The sequence below is a fragment of the Hemitrygon akajei genome, chromosome 11, assembly GCF_048418815.1.
Source record: "Hemitrygon akajei chromosome 11, sHemAka1.3, whole genome shotgun sequence".
NCBI lineage: Eukaryota > Metazoa > Chordata > Chondrichthyes > Myliobatiformes > Dasyatidae > Hemitrygon > Hemitrygon akajei.
Genome location: NC_133134.1, coordinates 148,286,861 through 148,304,292, shown reverse-complemented (window position 1 = coordinate 148,304,292; position 17,432 = coordinate 148,286,861). Strand labels below are relative to the sequence as shown.

General features: G+C 40.3%; 1 protein-coding gene across 5 annotated transcripts in view; it reads right to left on the bottom strand.

Moving 5' to 3' along the window:
* The window catches only part of nol4lb (nucleolar protein 4-like b), a 340,315-nt gene that overhangs the window by 49,755 nt on the left and 273,128 nt on the right, over positions 1–17,432 (bottom strand). For 3 of the 5 annotated variants that reach the window (XM_073061905.1, XM_073061906.1, XM_073061908.1), the window contains one exon: positions 10,166–10,324. The exons of the other annotated variants lie outside the window; for them this stretch is intronic. In XM_073061905.1, coding sequence (XP_072918006.1) covers positions 10,166–10,324 — 159 coding nt within the window. The remainder of the gene's footprint in view (positions 1–10,165; positions 10,325–17,432) is intronic. 5 annotated transcript variants of the gene reach the window in all.

The following is a 17,432-nucleotide window of genomic DNA, read 5'->3' as shown; positions in this document are numbered from 1 at the left end:
TTTTGGCCCTTCTTGGCTGTGCCAAACCATTTTTCTGCCTAGTCCCACTGACCTGCACCGGGACCATATTCCTCCGTACACCTCTCATCCATGTATCTGTCCAAGTTTTTCTTAAAAGTTAAAAATGATCCCACATTTACAACTTCATCTGGCAGCTCATTCCTCACTCCCACCACTCTCTGTGTGAAGAAGCACCCCCCCCCCAATGTTCCCTTTAAACTTTTCTCCCCACACACTTAACCCATGTCCTCTGGTTTTTTTCTCCCCTAGCCTCAGTGGAAAAAGCCTGCTTGCATTCACTCTATCTATATCCATAATAATTTTATATACCTCTATCAAATCTCCCCTCATCCTTCTACACTCCAGGGAATAAAGTCCTAACCTATTCAACCTTTCTCTGCAACTCAGTTTCTCAAGTCCCAGCAACATCCTTGTAAACCTTCTCTGCACTCTTTCAACCTTATGAATATCCTTCCTGTAATTCGGTGACCAAAACTGCACACAATACTCCAAATTCAGCCTCACCAATGCCTTATACAACCTCACCATAACATTCCAACTCTTATACTCAATACTTTGATTTATAAAGGCCAATGTACCAAAAGCTATCTTTACTACCCTATCTACCTGTGACGCCACTTTTAGGGAATTTTGTATCTGTATTCCCAGATCCCTCTGTTCTACTGCACTCCTCAGTGCCCTACCATTTACCTTGTATGTTCTACCTTGGTTTTTCCTTCCAAAGTGCAATACCTCACACGTGTCTGTATTAAACTCCATCTGCCATTTTTCAGCCTATTTTCCCAGCTGGTCCAGCTCCCTCTGCAAACTTTGAAAACCTTCCTCACTGTCCACTTCACCTCCAATCTTTGTGTCATCATCAAATTTGCTGATCCAATTTACCCACATTATCATCCAGATCATTGATATAGATGAGAAATAACAATGGACCCAGCACTGATCCCTGTGGCACACCACTAGTCACAGGCCTCCACTCAGGGAAGCAATTCTCCACTACCACTCTCTGACTTCTCCCATTGAGCCAATGTCTAATCCAATTTACTACCTCTCCATGTATACCTAGCGACTGAATCTTCCTAACAAACCTCCCATGCGGGACCTTGTCAAAGGCCTTACTGAAGTCCATGTAGACAACATCCACTGCCTTCCCTTCATCCACTTTCCTTGTAATCTCCTTGAAAAACTCTAATAGATTTGTTAAGTATGACCTACTATGCACAAAGCTGTGTTGACTCTCCCTAATAAGTCCCTGTCTGTTTAAATACTTGTTGATCCTATCTCTTAGTACTCCTTCCAATAATTTACCTACTACCAACGTCAAACTTACTGGCCTATAATTTCCCGGATTACTCTTAGAGCCTTTTTTAAACAATGGAACAACATGAGCTATTCTCCAATCCTTCGGCACCTCACTCGTAGATACCGACATTTTAAATATATCTGCCAGGGCCCCAGCAATTTCAATACTAGTCTCCTTCAGGGTCTGAGGGAATACCCTATCAGGTCCTGGGGATTTATCTGCTCTGATTTGCATCAAGATAGCAAGCACCTCCTCCTCTTCAATCTGTATAGGTTCCATGACCTCACTACTTGTTTGCCTTATTTCCATTGAGTCCATGCCAGTTTCCTTAGTAAATACAGACACAAAAAAACACATTTAAGATCTCCCCCATTTCTTTTGGTTCCATACATAGCCGACCACTCTGATCTTCAAGAGGACCAATTTTATCCCTTACTATCCTTTTCCTCTTAATATACCTGTAAAAGTTCTTTGGATTATCCTTCACCTTGACTGCCAAAGCTACCTCATGTCTTCCTTTAGGCCTCCTGATTTCTTTCTTAAGCTTTTTTTTGCTCTTTTTATACTCAAGTGCCTTATTTGCTCCCTGTTTCCTATGCATGTCATACATCTCTTTTTTTTTCATCAGAGTTCCAATATCCCTAGAGAACCAAGGTTCCTTATTCTTATTCACTTGGCCTTTAATCCTGACAGGAACATATAAACTTTGCATTCTCAAAATTTCTCCTTTGAAAGCTTCCCACTTACCAACAACATCCTTGCCGGAGAACAACCTGTCCCAATCCACGCTTTATAGATCCTTTTTCATTTCTTCAAATTTGGCCTTTTTCCAGTTTAGAACCTCAACCCGAGGACCAGATCTATCTTGATCCATGATCAGGTTGAAGCTAATGGTATTATGATCACTGGAACCAAAGTGTTCCCCTACACACACTTCTGTTACCAGTCCTAACTCGTTTCCTAATAGGAGATCTAATATTGCATCCTCTCTAGTCGGTACCTCTATATATTGATTTTAAAAACTTTCCTGAACACATTTTACAAACTCTAACCCATCTAGACCTTTAACAGTATGGGAGTCCCAATCAATACGTGGAAAATTAAAATCCCCTACTATCACAACTTTATGTTTCCTGCAGTACAGGTCCCCCTGTAGTTCAGGTTTAACCCGTCTCTCTTGTACAGGTCTCACCTGCCCCAGAAGAGGTCCCAATGATCCTGAAATCTGAAACCCTGCCCCCTACACCAGTTCCTCAGCCACATGTTCATCCTCCAGAGCATCCTATTCTTACCCTCACTGGCACGTGGCACAGGTAGCAATCCTGAGATTACCACCCTTGAGGTCCTGCTTTTGAAACTTCCTACCAAGCTCTCTATACTCACTCTTCAGGACCTCCTCGCTCTTTCTTCCTACGTCATTGGTACCGATGTATACCATGACATCTGGCTGCTCACCCTCCCACTTCAAAATGCTGTGCACGCGATCAGAGACATCCCTGACCCTGGAAGCTGGGAGGTAACAGACCATCTGGGAGTCTCTGTCGCAACCACAGAACCTCCTGTCTGTACCTCTAACTATTAAGTCCCCTATCACTAACGCTCTCCCCTTCTACCCCCCTCCCTTCTGCACTGCAGAACCAGACTCAGTGCCAGAGATCCCAGGTAAGTTATCCCCCCCAACAGTATCCAAAATCAGTATACTTGTTGAGGGGAATGGCCACAGGGGACCCCTGCTCTGCATGCCCTTTCCCCTTCCCTCGCCTGATGGTAACCCAATTAACTGTGTGCTGCTCCTTTGGCGTAACCACCTCCCTGAAACTACTATCTATAAACTCCTCATTCTCCTGAATGACCCAGAGGTCATCTGGCTCCTGCTCCAGTTCCCTAATGCTGATTTTTTGGAGCTGCAGCTGGATGCACTTCTTGCAGGTGTCATTGTCAGGGACACCAGAGGTCACCCTGACTTCCCACATCCTGCAAGAGGAGCATTCCAACATCCTGCCTGGCATTCTCTCTACTCTAAACGAACAAAACAAAACTTACCGGAACCTACCCTTACCGGAACAGGCCGAAGCCTGTTGAGCCAAAGCTGTCCCACTCTGATTCAGTCCACTCTGACAATGGCCGTTGTATGTGGCTGTCTTTTTTTTAAAACCTTTGGCGCGCTATGTAACCGGCCTATGCAATCTAGCTTCTTTTACCCAATCAGTTAAAAAAAAATGGCTTCTCTCTGAGATGCCTTTAGTCCTTCACTCTCCACCTCTTGCTTCGATTTAAAAGGTTTCGATTATGTTGGCTGCTTTCCCGACACAGAGGAAAAGAATCCATTTGCAGATTCAGAAAGAGCAGAAATCTGCATGCTGCTGATGAAGAATCTGATAATGATAGGACTGACACAGGACTGAGTAGCTTTGAGATTTACAGTGTGAAAACTAAAAAGAGACGAGCAATATGGCTTACACCAGAAGTGAACAGAAAATTAATTAAAATAGAATTGGACACTGGCTTGGCTGTTTCAGTCATTGCACAAAATGAGTTTGAATGGCATTTCAAAGATACTAAAATGATGCCTCCAGATACCCAACAAAGAACTTGGACTGGAGAAAAGATAACTCCTGTGGGAATGACATTTGTAATACTGAAATGCAACAACCTATAAGCCACATTGGGCTTGTAGATGGTAAAAACAGGAGGGCTGGCATTGTGGAGACCTGAGTGGCTGAGACAACAACAACTTGATTGGAGATCCATCCACCATTTGCATGCCTAATCCCCTGCAATAGAGTCAACTGAAAGTGAATTAAGAAAAGTACTGGATGATGCTGATGAAGAATCTGATAATGATAGGAGTGACACACGACTGAGCAGCTTTGAGATTTGAAGTATCATCCTTCAACAGTAGTGTTGAAGGATGGCATTGGAAAACTCAAACATATCAAGGGTAAAATAGTGTTAAATAAAAATGCCACACCCAAGTTTTACAAATCCCTCCCGGTTCTTTATACCATCCACAATAAAGTATCCAGTAAACTAGATTGTACAGAGGCTGAACGAATTCTTTCCAAGGTTGAGTGGAGCCCATGAGCAATGCCAGTGGACTCAGTAGCCAAGAAGGATGGGTCTGTCAGGATCTGTGGTGATTTTAAGCTCACTATCAATCAGGTGCTGAAAGAAGATCAATATCCTCTACCCAGGATAGTGGATATCTTTACAAACCTTACTGGAAGAAAATACTTCAGCAAACTGGACTTTGCTAAGGTCTTCCTACTGATGGAGATGGAAGAAAAGTGCAAAGTGTTTCTTACCAAGAACACTCACAAAGGTCTTTATCGCTATAATAGGCTTATTGTCGGTGTGCTCACCTGCACTCAGCAGAAAGCTATGGACCAGGTGCTGCATGACTGCCCAGGAACTCATCTCGTTACTGGTAAGGATGACAAGGAACATCTCCAACATCTCTTTTGTGGAGACTGAAAGCTGTAGGTGTGGTCAAAATGAGAGTATTGGCTCAAAGCTTTGTTTGGTAGCCTGGGATAGATCAGTAGATCAAGCAGTTTGCCATGCACTATTCTGGACGCCAACACACTCCAGAAGATGCCAAGAGCCTCTCTATCCCTGGGAATGGCCTGCATTACCCTGACAGAAGATTCATGTGGATTTTGCCAGACCATTCATGAGCACAAATTTCTTGGTATTAGTGGATGCAGCTACAAAATGGCCAGAAGTGTTTGGTAGAAATTCCACTACAGCCTTGATGTTTTAAGAAGCTTCTTCTCAAGGACTGGTGTTCCAGAACACTTCAGTCAGTGACAATGGACCACAGTTTGTTGTGGAAAGTTTCAGTCATCCCTGAAAATGAGGGGAACATGACATATTACATCTGCACCATAACAACAATGGCTTGGCGGACAGGTTTGTCCAGAGTCCGAAAAATGCACCGTGAGCAATGTCAGCATTAAAACGACGCTGAATCCTCCATGCATATCACAACGCAGCACACTCCACAACCAACAACTCACCAGCTCTGCTGTTCCTTGGTCATCCCTTCTGTTCACACTTGGATCTCCTCAACCCCAATCTCAGAAGCAGTATGCAGGGCAAACAGCTGAGACAAATTGAGACCTCCTCAAACAAAGAGGTTCAGTGTTTCGCATCTGGACAAGCAAGGGACTACAAAGTGATCAAAAGTGTGTATTTGGAAAGATTAAGGACAGAACTGGACCATTCTCCTATATAGTGGAGATTGCATCTGATGTAATCTGGAGATAACTCATCGATCAGTTGAGGAGAGAAGAGTCAATTGTTAGAGAAGAAAGGTGTCGAGAGCCGTCAGAACCACTTCCTGCAGTACTAGAGTCAATTCAACTCCTACAAACACCATGGAAGAGAACCCTGAACCTGAGATTGTTTCACACACACAAGTCTCACCTGACAAGGAGAGTGACCCCCACCCCCACCCCACTGTCAGCAAAGATTTCTTACTAGAGTAAGAAATCTTCCACAGTAATTAACTCTTTAGACATGAATGGGACAATTTAAAATTTACTCTGCTGTAGATGTCTCTATTAGCTATAACATATAATATACCATATAGAGTATATATGTATATAAGTTGAGATGCCTTCCATATTGAATTGAAGTCTATAGTTAAGTACGGAGGAATGTTGTGTATTTAATATTTCAGTGGTATTTGAGTAATACTGTAAATATATTGTTTGATTAAGCATTCTTTGTTTAAATAATTGATTACAAATTATATATAAAAGTATATGAATGACATACGTCATGGTGCTGCCGTGTTTTATGTGTGCATCTTACTACAGTAAAAACAAAGAGTACTCATTTATCCTGGTCTCCCCATGTTTTTCTTTTGATTAAATTCTGGAGTTGCGAAACATAACAGTAATATTCTACTTTGTTCTGTATGTCATTTAAATACATTAATTGTTACTCAGTCAAACAATAGTTTGTCCTTTTTATACCTTTTTAACTATGTCCATGAAACTTCGATTATTTAGGATAGCCACTTAATTGGGCAAAAATGTACTGGTACCTATCACCAGAACTCACTGTATTTTCAAAATTTACATGTTTCAACCACAACCTTCAGTCACCTTACTTCAACCTTTTTGAAAAATATTTGCTGACCAATTAATGAGAGTAGAGAGAAGCAACTGTCCAGATTTGATGAAAATTCTTCAGCCTGAAAAGCTAAATGTTTCCCTTTACACAAATGTTGATTGATCCGCTGAATGTTTCTTGCATGTTTTGTATTGATTTCTGTTTTCCAGCATCTCATTCTGTTTGTTCCAGTTTGTTCATTCTCACTTTGGGAAAATCATGTGACACAGAAACATTTTATTTGGAGAGATAAAATAAGCATGGATGCAACAGGCACTGATTAAGGTTCACAGATAAGTATGTGGTATTTAGCAGAACTGGAAGAAGACCTTTCTGAAAAGAATAGGAAGGAGAATGGAGCCAAAGTTGTAGTGTTTAGGTGGGTTTTGAAGGTATGAGGAAAATGAACAATGACAAAAATAGGGGAGGAATATACTTACTGCAAGTCACAAAATATCATTGAGAGGATCTCCACACTTAAATAAGCTTCTGATCTTAATAACGTGTTTTGTGAGGATGTGAATTTCAGCAGATGACAGACAATAAACAAGGGCAACTGAACTGCAAGTCAACTTTGTTTCTTAACAAGGCAATCTTGTGTATTGCACAGGAACTCCAAAATAGAGGGAAAGAGGAGGGAATGTTAGATGTAGGCTAAAACACTGGTGTGCTGATACTCCAGCAAATGCAGTTTTGAATGCAAGATTGTTATAATCAATATTTATTTTCCCATTTCCACATGTTTTTACAGGAGCTGCACTACTTTCTCCAACTGCTCAAAATTTCCTTTCGAGCAGTTGGAGAAATAGGGACAAACTCTTTTCAGAGTGCCCCAAAACAAAACCAGTGAATGGTAGCAACAGTCAACCATTGGGCAGAAGGTTGTCGGTACAAATTACATTTCACAAAATGAGCATGTACCACAGAGTCATGCCAATACACTTTAGCAAATAGCACACTGCCAAAGGTGGCTTCTTTTGGAAGAAATGTTAAACTGAGATCCCATCTGCCAACTAAGGGAATGTAAAAAGATACCGTGGCATTATTTGAAGTTGAATAGGAACATTAACATAGTTAACATTTGTTCCTCAATCAAAACAAAGGTATAAATTATGAACAGTTTATTTCATTACTGTTTTAGGAGTCTTGCTTGTAACATGGTTACCACTGCCCCTCCATTGTAACAGTGACTGTATTTTACAAATTGTTCTTTAGATACTAAACACTTTGATATAATCTGAAATTGAAAAGGGCACTGTGTAAATGTACTTTGTTTCCATTTCTTCTGTACACATTTTTGAGTACCACTTTCACTAATCTGTGTACTTTGCTCTTTTATTCTTCAGGTGTGATAAATACACCAACATGCACTTTCTTCTACTTCCTTTCAGTAACTGCAGTCTTTTAAAATCATGATACATTTTACATACTCCTCTTCTATCGTGTTCTTTTGCAGTATTATGAAGCTTCTTCCCTCCTTCCTGTCTTTCTTTAAATCTTGCTTTAACTTTCATAACTTTAACATTCAGGCTAAATAACAATTAATAACTGCTTTCTATTTTAAATCATGTTGTATTTTGAGAACGAGAACAGACTTCCATTCTGTCCTGTCTTCAGGATATTTTAAACCCCAAGCTTATATGTAGAGAACACCCTAGTGTGACATTTTTTTTTCCTCTCCATTCCCCTTACCAGTTATCCTGTGGTGAAATTGGTTAATCGGTGTCAGTTTTGTTCTACAGCTTCATCTTCACTAAGAAATAGATGAAAACTGCCCACAACTCATTTCAAATCGGGCTCTTCAAAACAGATGGTATTTTAATCCCATCAGTCTGAACTAGATTAAACCCAGGTCACTGAGGTAAAAATAATACTGTCTAATCCAATGCACCACTCAGATCTCAGAGTTCAATTTAAATGCAAACACAATCATGAACTATGAGACTGTTTTAATAACCTTCAACAGTACTGAAGTACTGATCCTGTAAAACATGTTTCAAAATCAGTTGCTACATGCAGTTATTGGTATTTATTTTCTAAACATGCTAGGGCAAAGAATATATTATTTTTATGAAAATCTTCCCAACAAATGATGAGCATTCTGTTTTGCATGCCACCTTTCACAAACATGGGGGTGTATTTTTAAACAAATATTTAGGTCTAGGCGTCTTTTCAGTGAAGTGGCCTAAGAAACACTGACAGCAATATGAGAACAAGAGTTGGGAATTATAATGAAAATGTTAACATAAATGACAAAAAAAATCTTGAAATTTCTCATTTTAATGAATCCCAAATGTCATGGAAACATCCCCAGCAGGCTTTGAGATATCACGCAAATTCCCCCTAATCACTTCTTCAGTAGTGCTCCTGCAACTAATCAGCTTGCCATTTGTAGCTTAAATCCAGCTTGGGGACAAATGTTATCATGCAGAATGCCATTTTCTGAAATCAGCAGAGTGCAGTTTTGGAGACATTTGGCAATGCTGTCACAAGATGAACAGACATGCTCTTAAAAAATTAGTTGGAAAAATTGTTTGAAAGAGGAACTTCAAAACATAACACAAAGGAGATAGAATTTTGAATCTAGAAAAAGCAATTGTGAGGAAGGGTGATGTATTTAATTAATTCTTTAAATTATTATATTTTTACATGAATTTATGTTCACAATTTTAAAAATTAATTGCCACATAGAAATGTCTAACTTTATACTGATGGCAATTGATTCTGATTTTGCATAAGTTTTTGATTCATCAGCTGCTGTCTACAACATGACACTTACATCCTGGGAGCAAACCAGTTTTGTGAACTTCACAGCACACCAGCTGGAAAATTGCACATTTTTGGAGTCTAATATCATAAGTCTCAAGAATTAAAACTAATAAAGTTGCATATATCTACACACCAGAGAGAGAGAGAGATACCAGCAAATCTCTGCAAAATTTCAATGTTATACTGCCCTTCTGTTAATTTACAATAAGCCACTGTTAAAATATTTATCCACACCAGACACACTTACCATTTTGTATTTTTCCCTCAGATCTTTTCTCTCCTGTGGTCCTTTGCACATACAATACATTCAAAAACTTTTAGCAGCTATTCAAAACTGTGATGTTTAAGATTAGCAGAGATGTAGAGTACTGTGAATTGTGATATTAGGTTGCTAATGTGAAATTGTGCATGATCTGTTTGGCTGACTGCTACTTACTGAGGAATGCTCCTCCAGAATGAAGCTGTTTGTAATTCGTGCTCCTGCTCTTTTAGGGATAGATTATCAGATCAGAAAAATGAAAAAGAAATGACTGCTTTTATATTTTGATATACATACACACACTTTCACCCACCCACCCACACAGGTATGAACACACACACACACACTCATCCATTTACGGGCACACGCGCACGCACTAGAATCCTTGAAATTAAAAAGGAAGCAACTACATGCGAAATGAGAGAGCTGATATTCTTGCTTCAACTGATGTCAATCTTTGCCAGTTCTGCTGCAGCAGGAGAAAAGCTGGCAAAGCCAGTGATGGTTCAGACTGGAGGGGGAGGGGGACAATGGAAGCAGTAAAGTAGGAATTATTTTGACAGACAACAGTGTTGTCAATAAGAAGTTACTTTGCTTGTGAAGCAGCAAGTTTGAGTCCCAGGGTTTTTCAGTTTCTTTTTGAAATTTTCAGTGGGAACTCTGGGTGGGGCGCCTCGCGAAACGCAGCGTCTCACCTCAGAGGAAGGAAAACCTGATGTCCGCCTCACCCTCCAGCAAGCACGCTTCCTGTTGGCTGAAGAAGGAGTTGCAGCACCGACAGTAGACATGAAGAAATTGGAGGCCCCCTCTTCCCTGTCCTCCTGTCTGAAGGAGGAGGCATGTAGGCGAGATGCCTAAAGATGGAAATAAAGAATAAATGGACAACAGAAGGTGCACACACCCCTTGTATGAAATTCAAACTAATTTTTATCACATTAATTCTTTTTTGAATGTTTTCTTGTTAAAACTGATGTATTTTTTTTTATCAAATTGAAGGAACTGACCTTGATAACTGCTTGTTTTGTTTACCTATTCAGTTACTGATTTCAAATGGATATCACAAGTTCATACCAACTTAATTAAACGATTACTATGAATGATTGCAGTGTTTCATTTTGGGGTTCCTGGACAGTTTCACTTGTATTATATTTCCCTATTAATAACTCTGGTTTCTAAATTGTGTTTGTTCTTCTGGATTTCTAGCATCTGCAGAACCTCTTGTGCTTACCAAAAGTAAACATTCCAGATTCATTTGGACCCCTTCCAGGAAGACCAATAAAGTGGCTTAACAGCTGCTATTAATGGTATGAAATCTTTAGCATTAATATGACACTTAATTCAAGAAAGATGAAGATCAATTGAGGGAAAATTCCATCTCCACCTGAGCTAACTTACAGATTGTGGATTCCCCCAATGATAAGATCAACACTATAAGGGATCCTGTTGCATTTTTTGTTTTCTTTATCATAATGTTGATCTTAGTGGTTGTTGAAGTAGGTGGGGTTAGATCTTGGCATACCTGGGAGTCAATCCCCAGAATATTCTACCAGAGTCACTAAATTTTCCAGAACTGTACTACTTAACAAAAAAAAACAGGAAATTGTGGCTTTTGATACTACAACTGATGCTCACATTTCACAGAATCAGACTGGTGTCCTTCAAGATTTTTATCTGCAGTGGAAGGAAATCCTTCTTTGCTCTCAATGTCAATGGTCCCTCAATAGAAAAATTGTACCAATTTTTTGCACAAATTCTGCAAAGAACAGTGAAAACTCAAATTCACCACATGGAGCCAACAAATACATGTAATTTGCTATTAGCATCAGATAAAATGAGGAAGTCATTCTTCACAAAATCCTGAAGCAATGTTGTGCTCACTGCAACAAACCTTAGCTAATGTTCTTATTACAGAGGACAAAGAGTAATTTATTTATAATAATCTGATGATCGTGTCTCCTGATTAAAATATTTGCAGTCTGATATGGGTACAAGCTTATCAAATTGAACAACTGGACTCCATTAAAACAACATGAATCATTTTCTTTGAGATGCCCATTTAATTCTCATAAGCTTCCAGTTGAATTTACCCCAAGATCCCAAAGGAAAGGATCTTAGTTTGGGATAATTTTTATTTGAAAGATAATTGAATTTTTATACTTCATCTCAAATTTAAAGTCAAATGAATGTTAGTTATATTTTAATAGTTCATCAATTAAAATGACAATGAATGCAGACTTAAAAAGTTATGACTTTAGTTCAAAATGTGAGAAGCTTTCATCAAAAGATGAAAAGTATTTTCAGACTATGAACACACCATGAGTAGTGCATTTAGTTGCACTATGCAAACTGCAACTTTATGTATTCTCCAAAGGTTACTCATTATTTTGTGACTGTGAACAGCATCAATAATGAAAACAATGCCAAAGCAAAATAGTTTGTTGTACAAGCTGACCTGGAAGAATATGGAAGTTAAAAAATCTCTCATCATACAAAGAACGAAAACACTACAATTTAACCAGGCCAACAAACCTTAATTTACATAGCATGAACATTGAAACAGGTGCACAAGCACCCAACTCCCAATTGTAGTTATCTTTCCTTAGGTCACCTTATGCCGATGGTTAAAATGGGGTGGATTGTTTTCCATTGCTATGCTGGCTTTTTAAGTAACTGAACGTAAATTTCCCATCTGATATAGTGCTTCTTGCCCATACAAGTCCTAATCTGCTGTTCAGGCCCACCAGCAAACCAGTTAACCATCTCAATCCCAGTGACCATCTCTCTATCTGACAGAATATTTATCAGAATCACTTTGCCCCACCTTCCTGAAAACGCCATATTTTTATGTGCAGTTCAATTTCATTGAAAAGTCACAAAGGAAAAGTGGTGCTTACAACATCTGAAATGAATAACATGAATTCCTAAGTCCAATATAGAAGCTGCAGTGGAGAAGGAAAGCAACTGACAGACTGGGATAGGCTGGATCACACAAGGGTCAAAATGGAATGATTTGAAAACCAGTATTTAAAAGAGTCACTGGCAATAGGTGAATCAGAATCAGGTTTGCTATCACTGACGCATGTCATGAAATCTGTCGTTTTATGGCATCATACAGTGCAAGGAAAAAATTACTGTGCTATAAATAAGTATTGCAAAAGACAAATAACAAGGTATTGTTCATGGATTCAGAGAATGCTCAGAAATCTGATGACAGAAGGGAGGAATTGTTCTTAACACATTAACATGATCACCACCAAACAACGGAGACGTGAGCAAATGTAAGGTTGAGTTGAGGGTTCAAGCATACGTGTGCAAGGCAAAGTCAAGGCGAGGTCAAGACATGTTTGAGGAAAAGTCAGGGCGAGCGGACTGGAGCACAGGTGGAGCAGAGGGGAGGCAGATTTGAAGCCCATTCACCTGAACCAAGACTGAGGTTTGATTATTCTAATTGCCAGGCTGATTTGCATAGGTTGGGTATGGGCCGAAACGTGGGAGTGGGTTCCAGGCCCAGAGTGTATCGATGACCCACAGCCTGGGTCCTAATGCGAGGAACGACCAAATGTTTGGACGATTTAAATGGTAGCAATACAAAGAGTGCATGTATCAGATGGTGAGGGCTTTCAATGATGGTTGCTGCCTTCTTGAGACATCACCTCTTTAAGATGTTGAAAATGGAACTGGCTGGGTCTATAATCCTCTGTAGACTCTTGCAATTCTGTGCATTGGAGCATCCATACAAGACTGTGACACAAGCAGATATAATGTCCTTCATTCTATATCTGTGGAAATTTGCAAGAACCTTTGATGACATACCAAATCTCTGCAAACTCCTAATGAAGTAAAGTTGTTAGCGTGCCTTCTTCATGATCGCATCAGGATGTGGGGTCCAGGATAGAGCCTTTGAGATGCTGGTGTCCAAGAACTTGAAATGGTTGCCTGTTCCCTTATTCCCCCTCTATGAGGACTGGTGTGTGTTCTCCCCATCCTAAAGTGGACATGCTGACATCGAGTGCAAGGTTGCTGTTGCTAATCATTCAACCAGTCAATCTATCTCACTTCTGATGCCTCCTCTTCGCCAACTGAGATTCCTCCTACAACAGTAACGTCATCAGTGAATTTATAAATGGTGCTTGAGAGTTGCCTGGAGTCTCTGTCAGGCAATAATGACCTCTCCTTGCCAAACACCCCTTCACAACAGGTTCCCCCTCTGATGGATGGGGTGGCTAAGACACTACAGGGGACCTCCACAGTATCAAAGTTTGAATGATGTAAATACATCCTCACAGAATTCACAAATTACGACCGACAAATTTGAGATCCAAATGAAATTCGCTCTTACAGAAATTATGTGAAAAAAGTAAGTAAATAATCCTGTGTTTCAGCTCATGTTTCCACATGCAATGTTGTAGACTGACACATTCCATCGTCTAGGACTATATGACATGGGATTTATGGGGAAAAGTTCAAAGTAAATGTATTATCAAAATACATATATGTCACCATATACATTCACTCCTTTCCGGACTTACCCAGTAAATTAAAATAACCTGATAGATGAAATCAATGAAAGACTGAATTCAACAGGATGGATGAACAACCAGTGTGCAAAACACAATAAACTGTGCAAATACAAATAAAAAAATAATCACAATAAATAAATAAGCAATACATATTCAGAACATGAGACGATGAGTCCTTGAAGTGAGTCCAAAGGCTGTGGGAACAGTTCAGTGATGGGGGCAAGTGAAGTTGAATGAAGTTATCTCCATGAGGAGTAAATAACTGTTCCTGAACCTGACAGTGTGGGCCCTGAAGGTTTCTGTATCTCCTTCCTGATGGCAGCAGTGAGAAGAGAGGGAGGCCTGGGTGCTGGGGGCCCTTGATGATGGATGCTACTTTCCTGCAACAGTGCTCCGTGTATATGTGTTTGATGGTGGGGAGGGCGTTACCTGTAACAGACTGGGCCGTGTTCGCTAGTTTTTGTAGGATTTTCTGTTCAAAGGCATTGGAAGTTTAATATCACCAGCATATGTCATGAAATTTGTTGTATTTGTGGCAACAGTACAATGCAATACATAACTATAGAGAAAAAAACACTCTCGCCCATTTATGGTTTGTTCCAGCATCCAATTTCTCGCCAGCTGGTCCCAGTTCCCCAACCACTGGAGTGGATGTTGTTAATCTGGGTGACAACCAAGCCAGCATTGTTTTTCTTGTTCTTGTCACACTCATTTGGAGGGTTTTGTGGGCAGATGTAGCATAAGCATGAAAGGTCCAGCCCAAGACCCCAACTCGGCCGCCACCTCCAGGACTCGAACCCCGGATCCTTGCAGCACAGAGCCCAGACAGTTCCTGGAGTCGGCCTCCGAAGCTTGGAGGGGCAGGGCATTGAAGGTAGTGGAGAATGACAGAGCTAAGATCCTGTGGGACTTCCAAATACAGACTGATAAGCAGGTACTGGCCGATCAACCAGACACAGTAATACTGGACAAGGAACAGAAGGAAGCAATAGTAATCGATGTGGCAATCCCGAATGGCAGTAATAACAGGAAGAAAGAATATGAGAAGCTGGAGAAATACTGACTTGAAAGAGCAGATAGAAAGGATGTAGAAGGTTAAAGCCAGAGTAATCCCAGTGGTGATAGAAGCACTTGAAATTGTGACAGCTGGACTGGGAGAGTGACTCCAACAAATCCCGGGAACAACATCTGAGATCTTGTTCCTGAAGAGTGCACTACAAGGGACAGCAGTAAGGGTGAGAAAAAATATATAGATAAATTAAATAAGTAGTGCAAACATAAAAATAAAGTATTGTTCATGGCTTCAATGTCCATTCAGAAATCAGATGGTAGAGGGAAAGAAGCTGTTCCTGAATTGTTAAGCCTGTGCCTTCAGGCTTCTGTACCTCCTTCCCGATGGTAGCAAAGAGAAAAGTGCACGTCCTGGGTGATGGGGTCCTTAATGATGGATACCACCTTTTTGAGGTATCGCTCCTTGAAGATGTCCGAGATACAACAGAGGCTAGTGCCCGTGATGGAACTGACTAAGTTTACAACTCTCTGCAGCTTATTTCAATCCTGTGCAGTGCCCCCCACCCCACCCCTTAACAGATGGTGATGCAGCTGGTTAAAATGCTCTCCACAGCACATCTGTAGAAATTTGCGAGTGTCTTTGGTGCGTCCACAAAACCCTGTGGAGAATAACCACAGTTTAAAACAGTCCGTCCCCACACATTAAGGGGATAGGATTTGCAGGTAAGAAATTACTCGTTCATGGACTGTGTGTCAGGATAAATCCACGTCACATTCATGTAATTGGTATAATATAATATTGCTGAGCCTGAGAATAGAGACATATATTGAAAAAGGCAAGTAGAAAGGATCTTTTCATGCACATGGGCTGGTAAATGCCTATGCTTTGTGTGCACAAGAGAATCTTGCAGTGGCAGGTCCTGAATCATTTCATTTATTATCCATTATAACACCTTTACTTGTGTTGTTCAATTTCTAGGGTTACCACTTTTTCTTGTACCATTTGTAAACTTTTACCCTGTTAAACTTCATTTACAGCTAAATTCACAGAGACAAGTAAAAGTTGCATCTCACCTTGTCTTTAAGAAGCACTGTACATGTCATAATTATAAACAGTTGCAAATCACAAACAACACATACAAAATGCTGGAGGAACTCATCAGATCAGGCAGCATCTATGGAAATGAATAAACAGTCAATGTTTCCGACTGAGACCCTTCTTAAGGACTGGAAACGAAAGGGAAGACACCAGAATAAAAGGAGGGGTGGGAAGGAGGGGAAGAAGGATAGCTAGAAGGTGACAGGTGAAGCCAGATGTTTAGGAAAAGTAAACAGCTGGAGAGAAAGGAATCTGGAATCTGATAGGAGAACTGAGTGGACCATAGGAGATAGGGAAGGAGGAGGGGACCAGGGGGAGGTGAGAGATAGGTAAGAAGTGGTAAGAGGTCAGTGTGAGGAATAGAAGAGGGGAGGGGAAGGATTTTTTTTTTACCAAAAAGAGAAATCGATATTCATGCCATCAGGCTGAAGGCTACCCAGTCAGAATCCAAGGTGTTGCTCCTCCACCCTGAGGGGGCCTCATCCTGGCACATGGACCCACTTGTTGGAACAGGAATGGAAATCAGAATTAAAATGTTCGGCCACCGGGAAGTTCCACTTTTGGCAGATGGAGTGGAGGTGATCTATAAAGTGGTTCCCCCAATTTACAATGTGTCTCACTGATGTACAGGAGGCCGCATCAGGAGCACTGGCACAATAGACAACCTCAGAAGATTCGAAATTTACAAGTCCATGCTAATTCTCTGATCAATCTTTTCAGCCACACCATTCTAAATTTTCCATCAACAGATGCTAATTTTAATCTGATTTCCCTTTCTTGACTTTCTTAAGTACGAGAGTAGCATGCACAATTTTACAATGCAAAGACATGTTTTCCACATGAAAGGAAATTGGGAATACTGGAGTGAATGCAATTTCCTCACGCAATTCTTTCAAAATCTTAGAATGGAGGTCAGTTTGTTCAGGGAATTGGTTGCTCTTTGGAGCATTCTTTTTTAACTGTCTCCTGGCTTGCATTAATGTTTGCCAAAATCCTGAATTCAATATTAGTATCTGCAGAAAGCTTGGATGTTATTGGTCTCCAATTAAATAAATAACGACACAAATTATTTAATGACTATCTCTGAACAAGAAGCAGCCCACCCCAATGCATTTTAAATCATAGCCGGGGACTGAAAACCAGGTTTGTTTGAAGAAAACCCAGTCCAATTACCATCAGCAAATGGTAATTACCTGCAGCACCAGAGGTCCCAATATACTAAACCACTGTTATACTAAGATAAGGAATGCCTACCGTTCCATGTCCAGACTGCTTTTCAGTAAATCTGTTCTTCTCCTACCTGTATACAGCTAAAGGCTAAAGAGCAAAGCT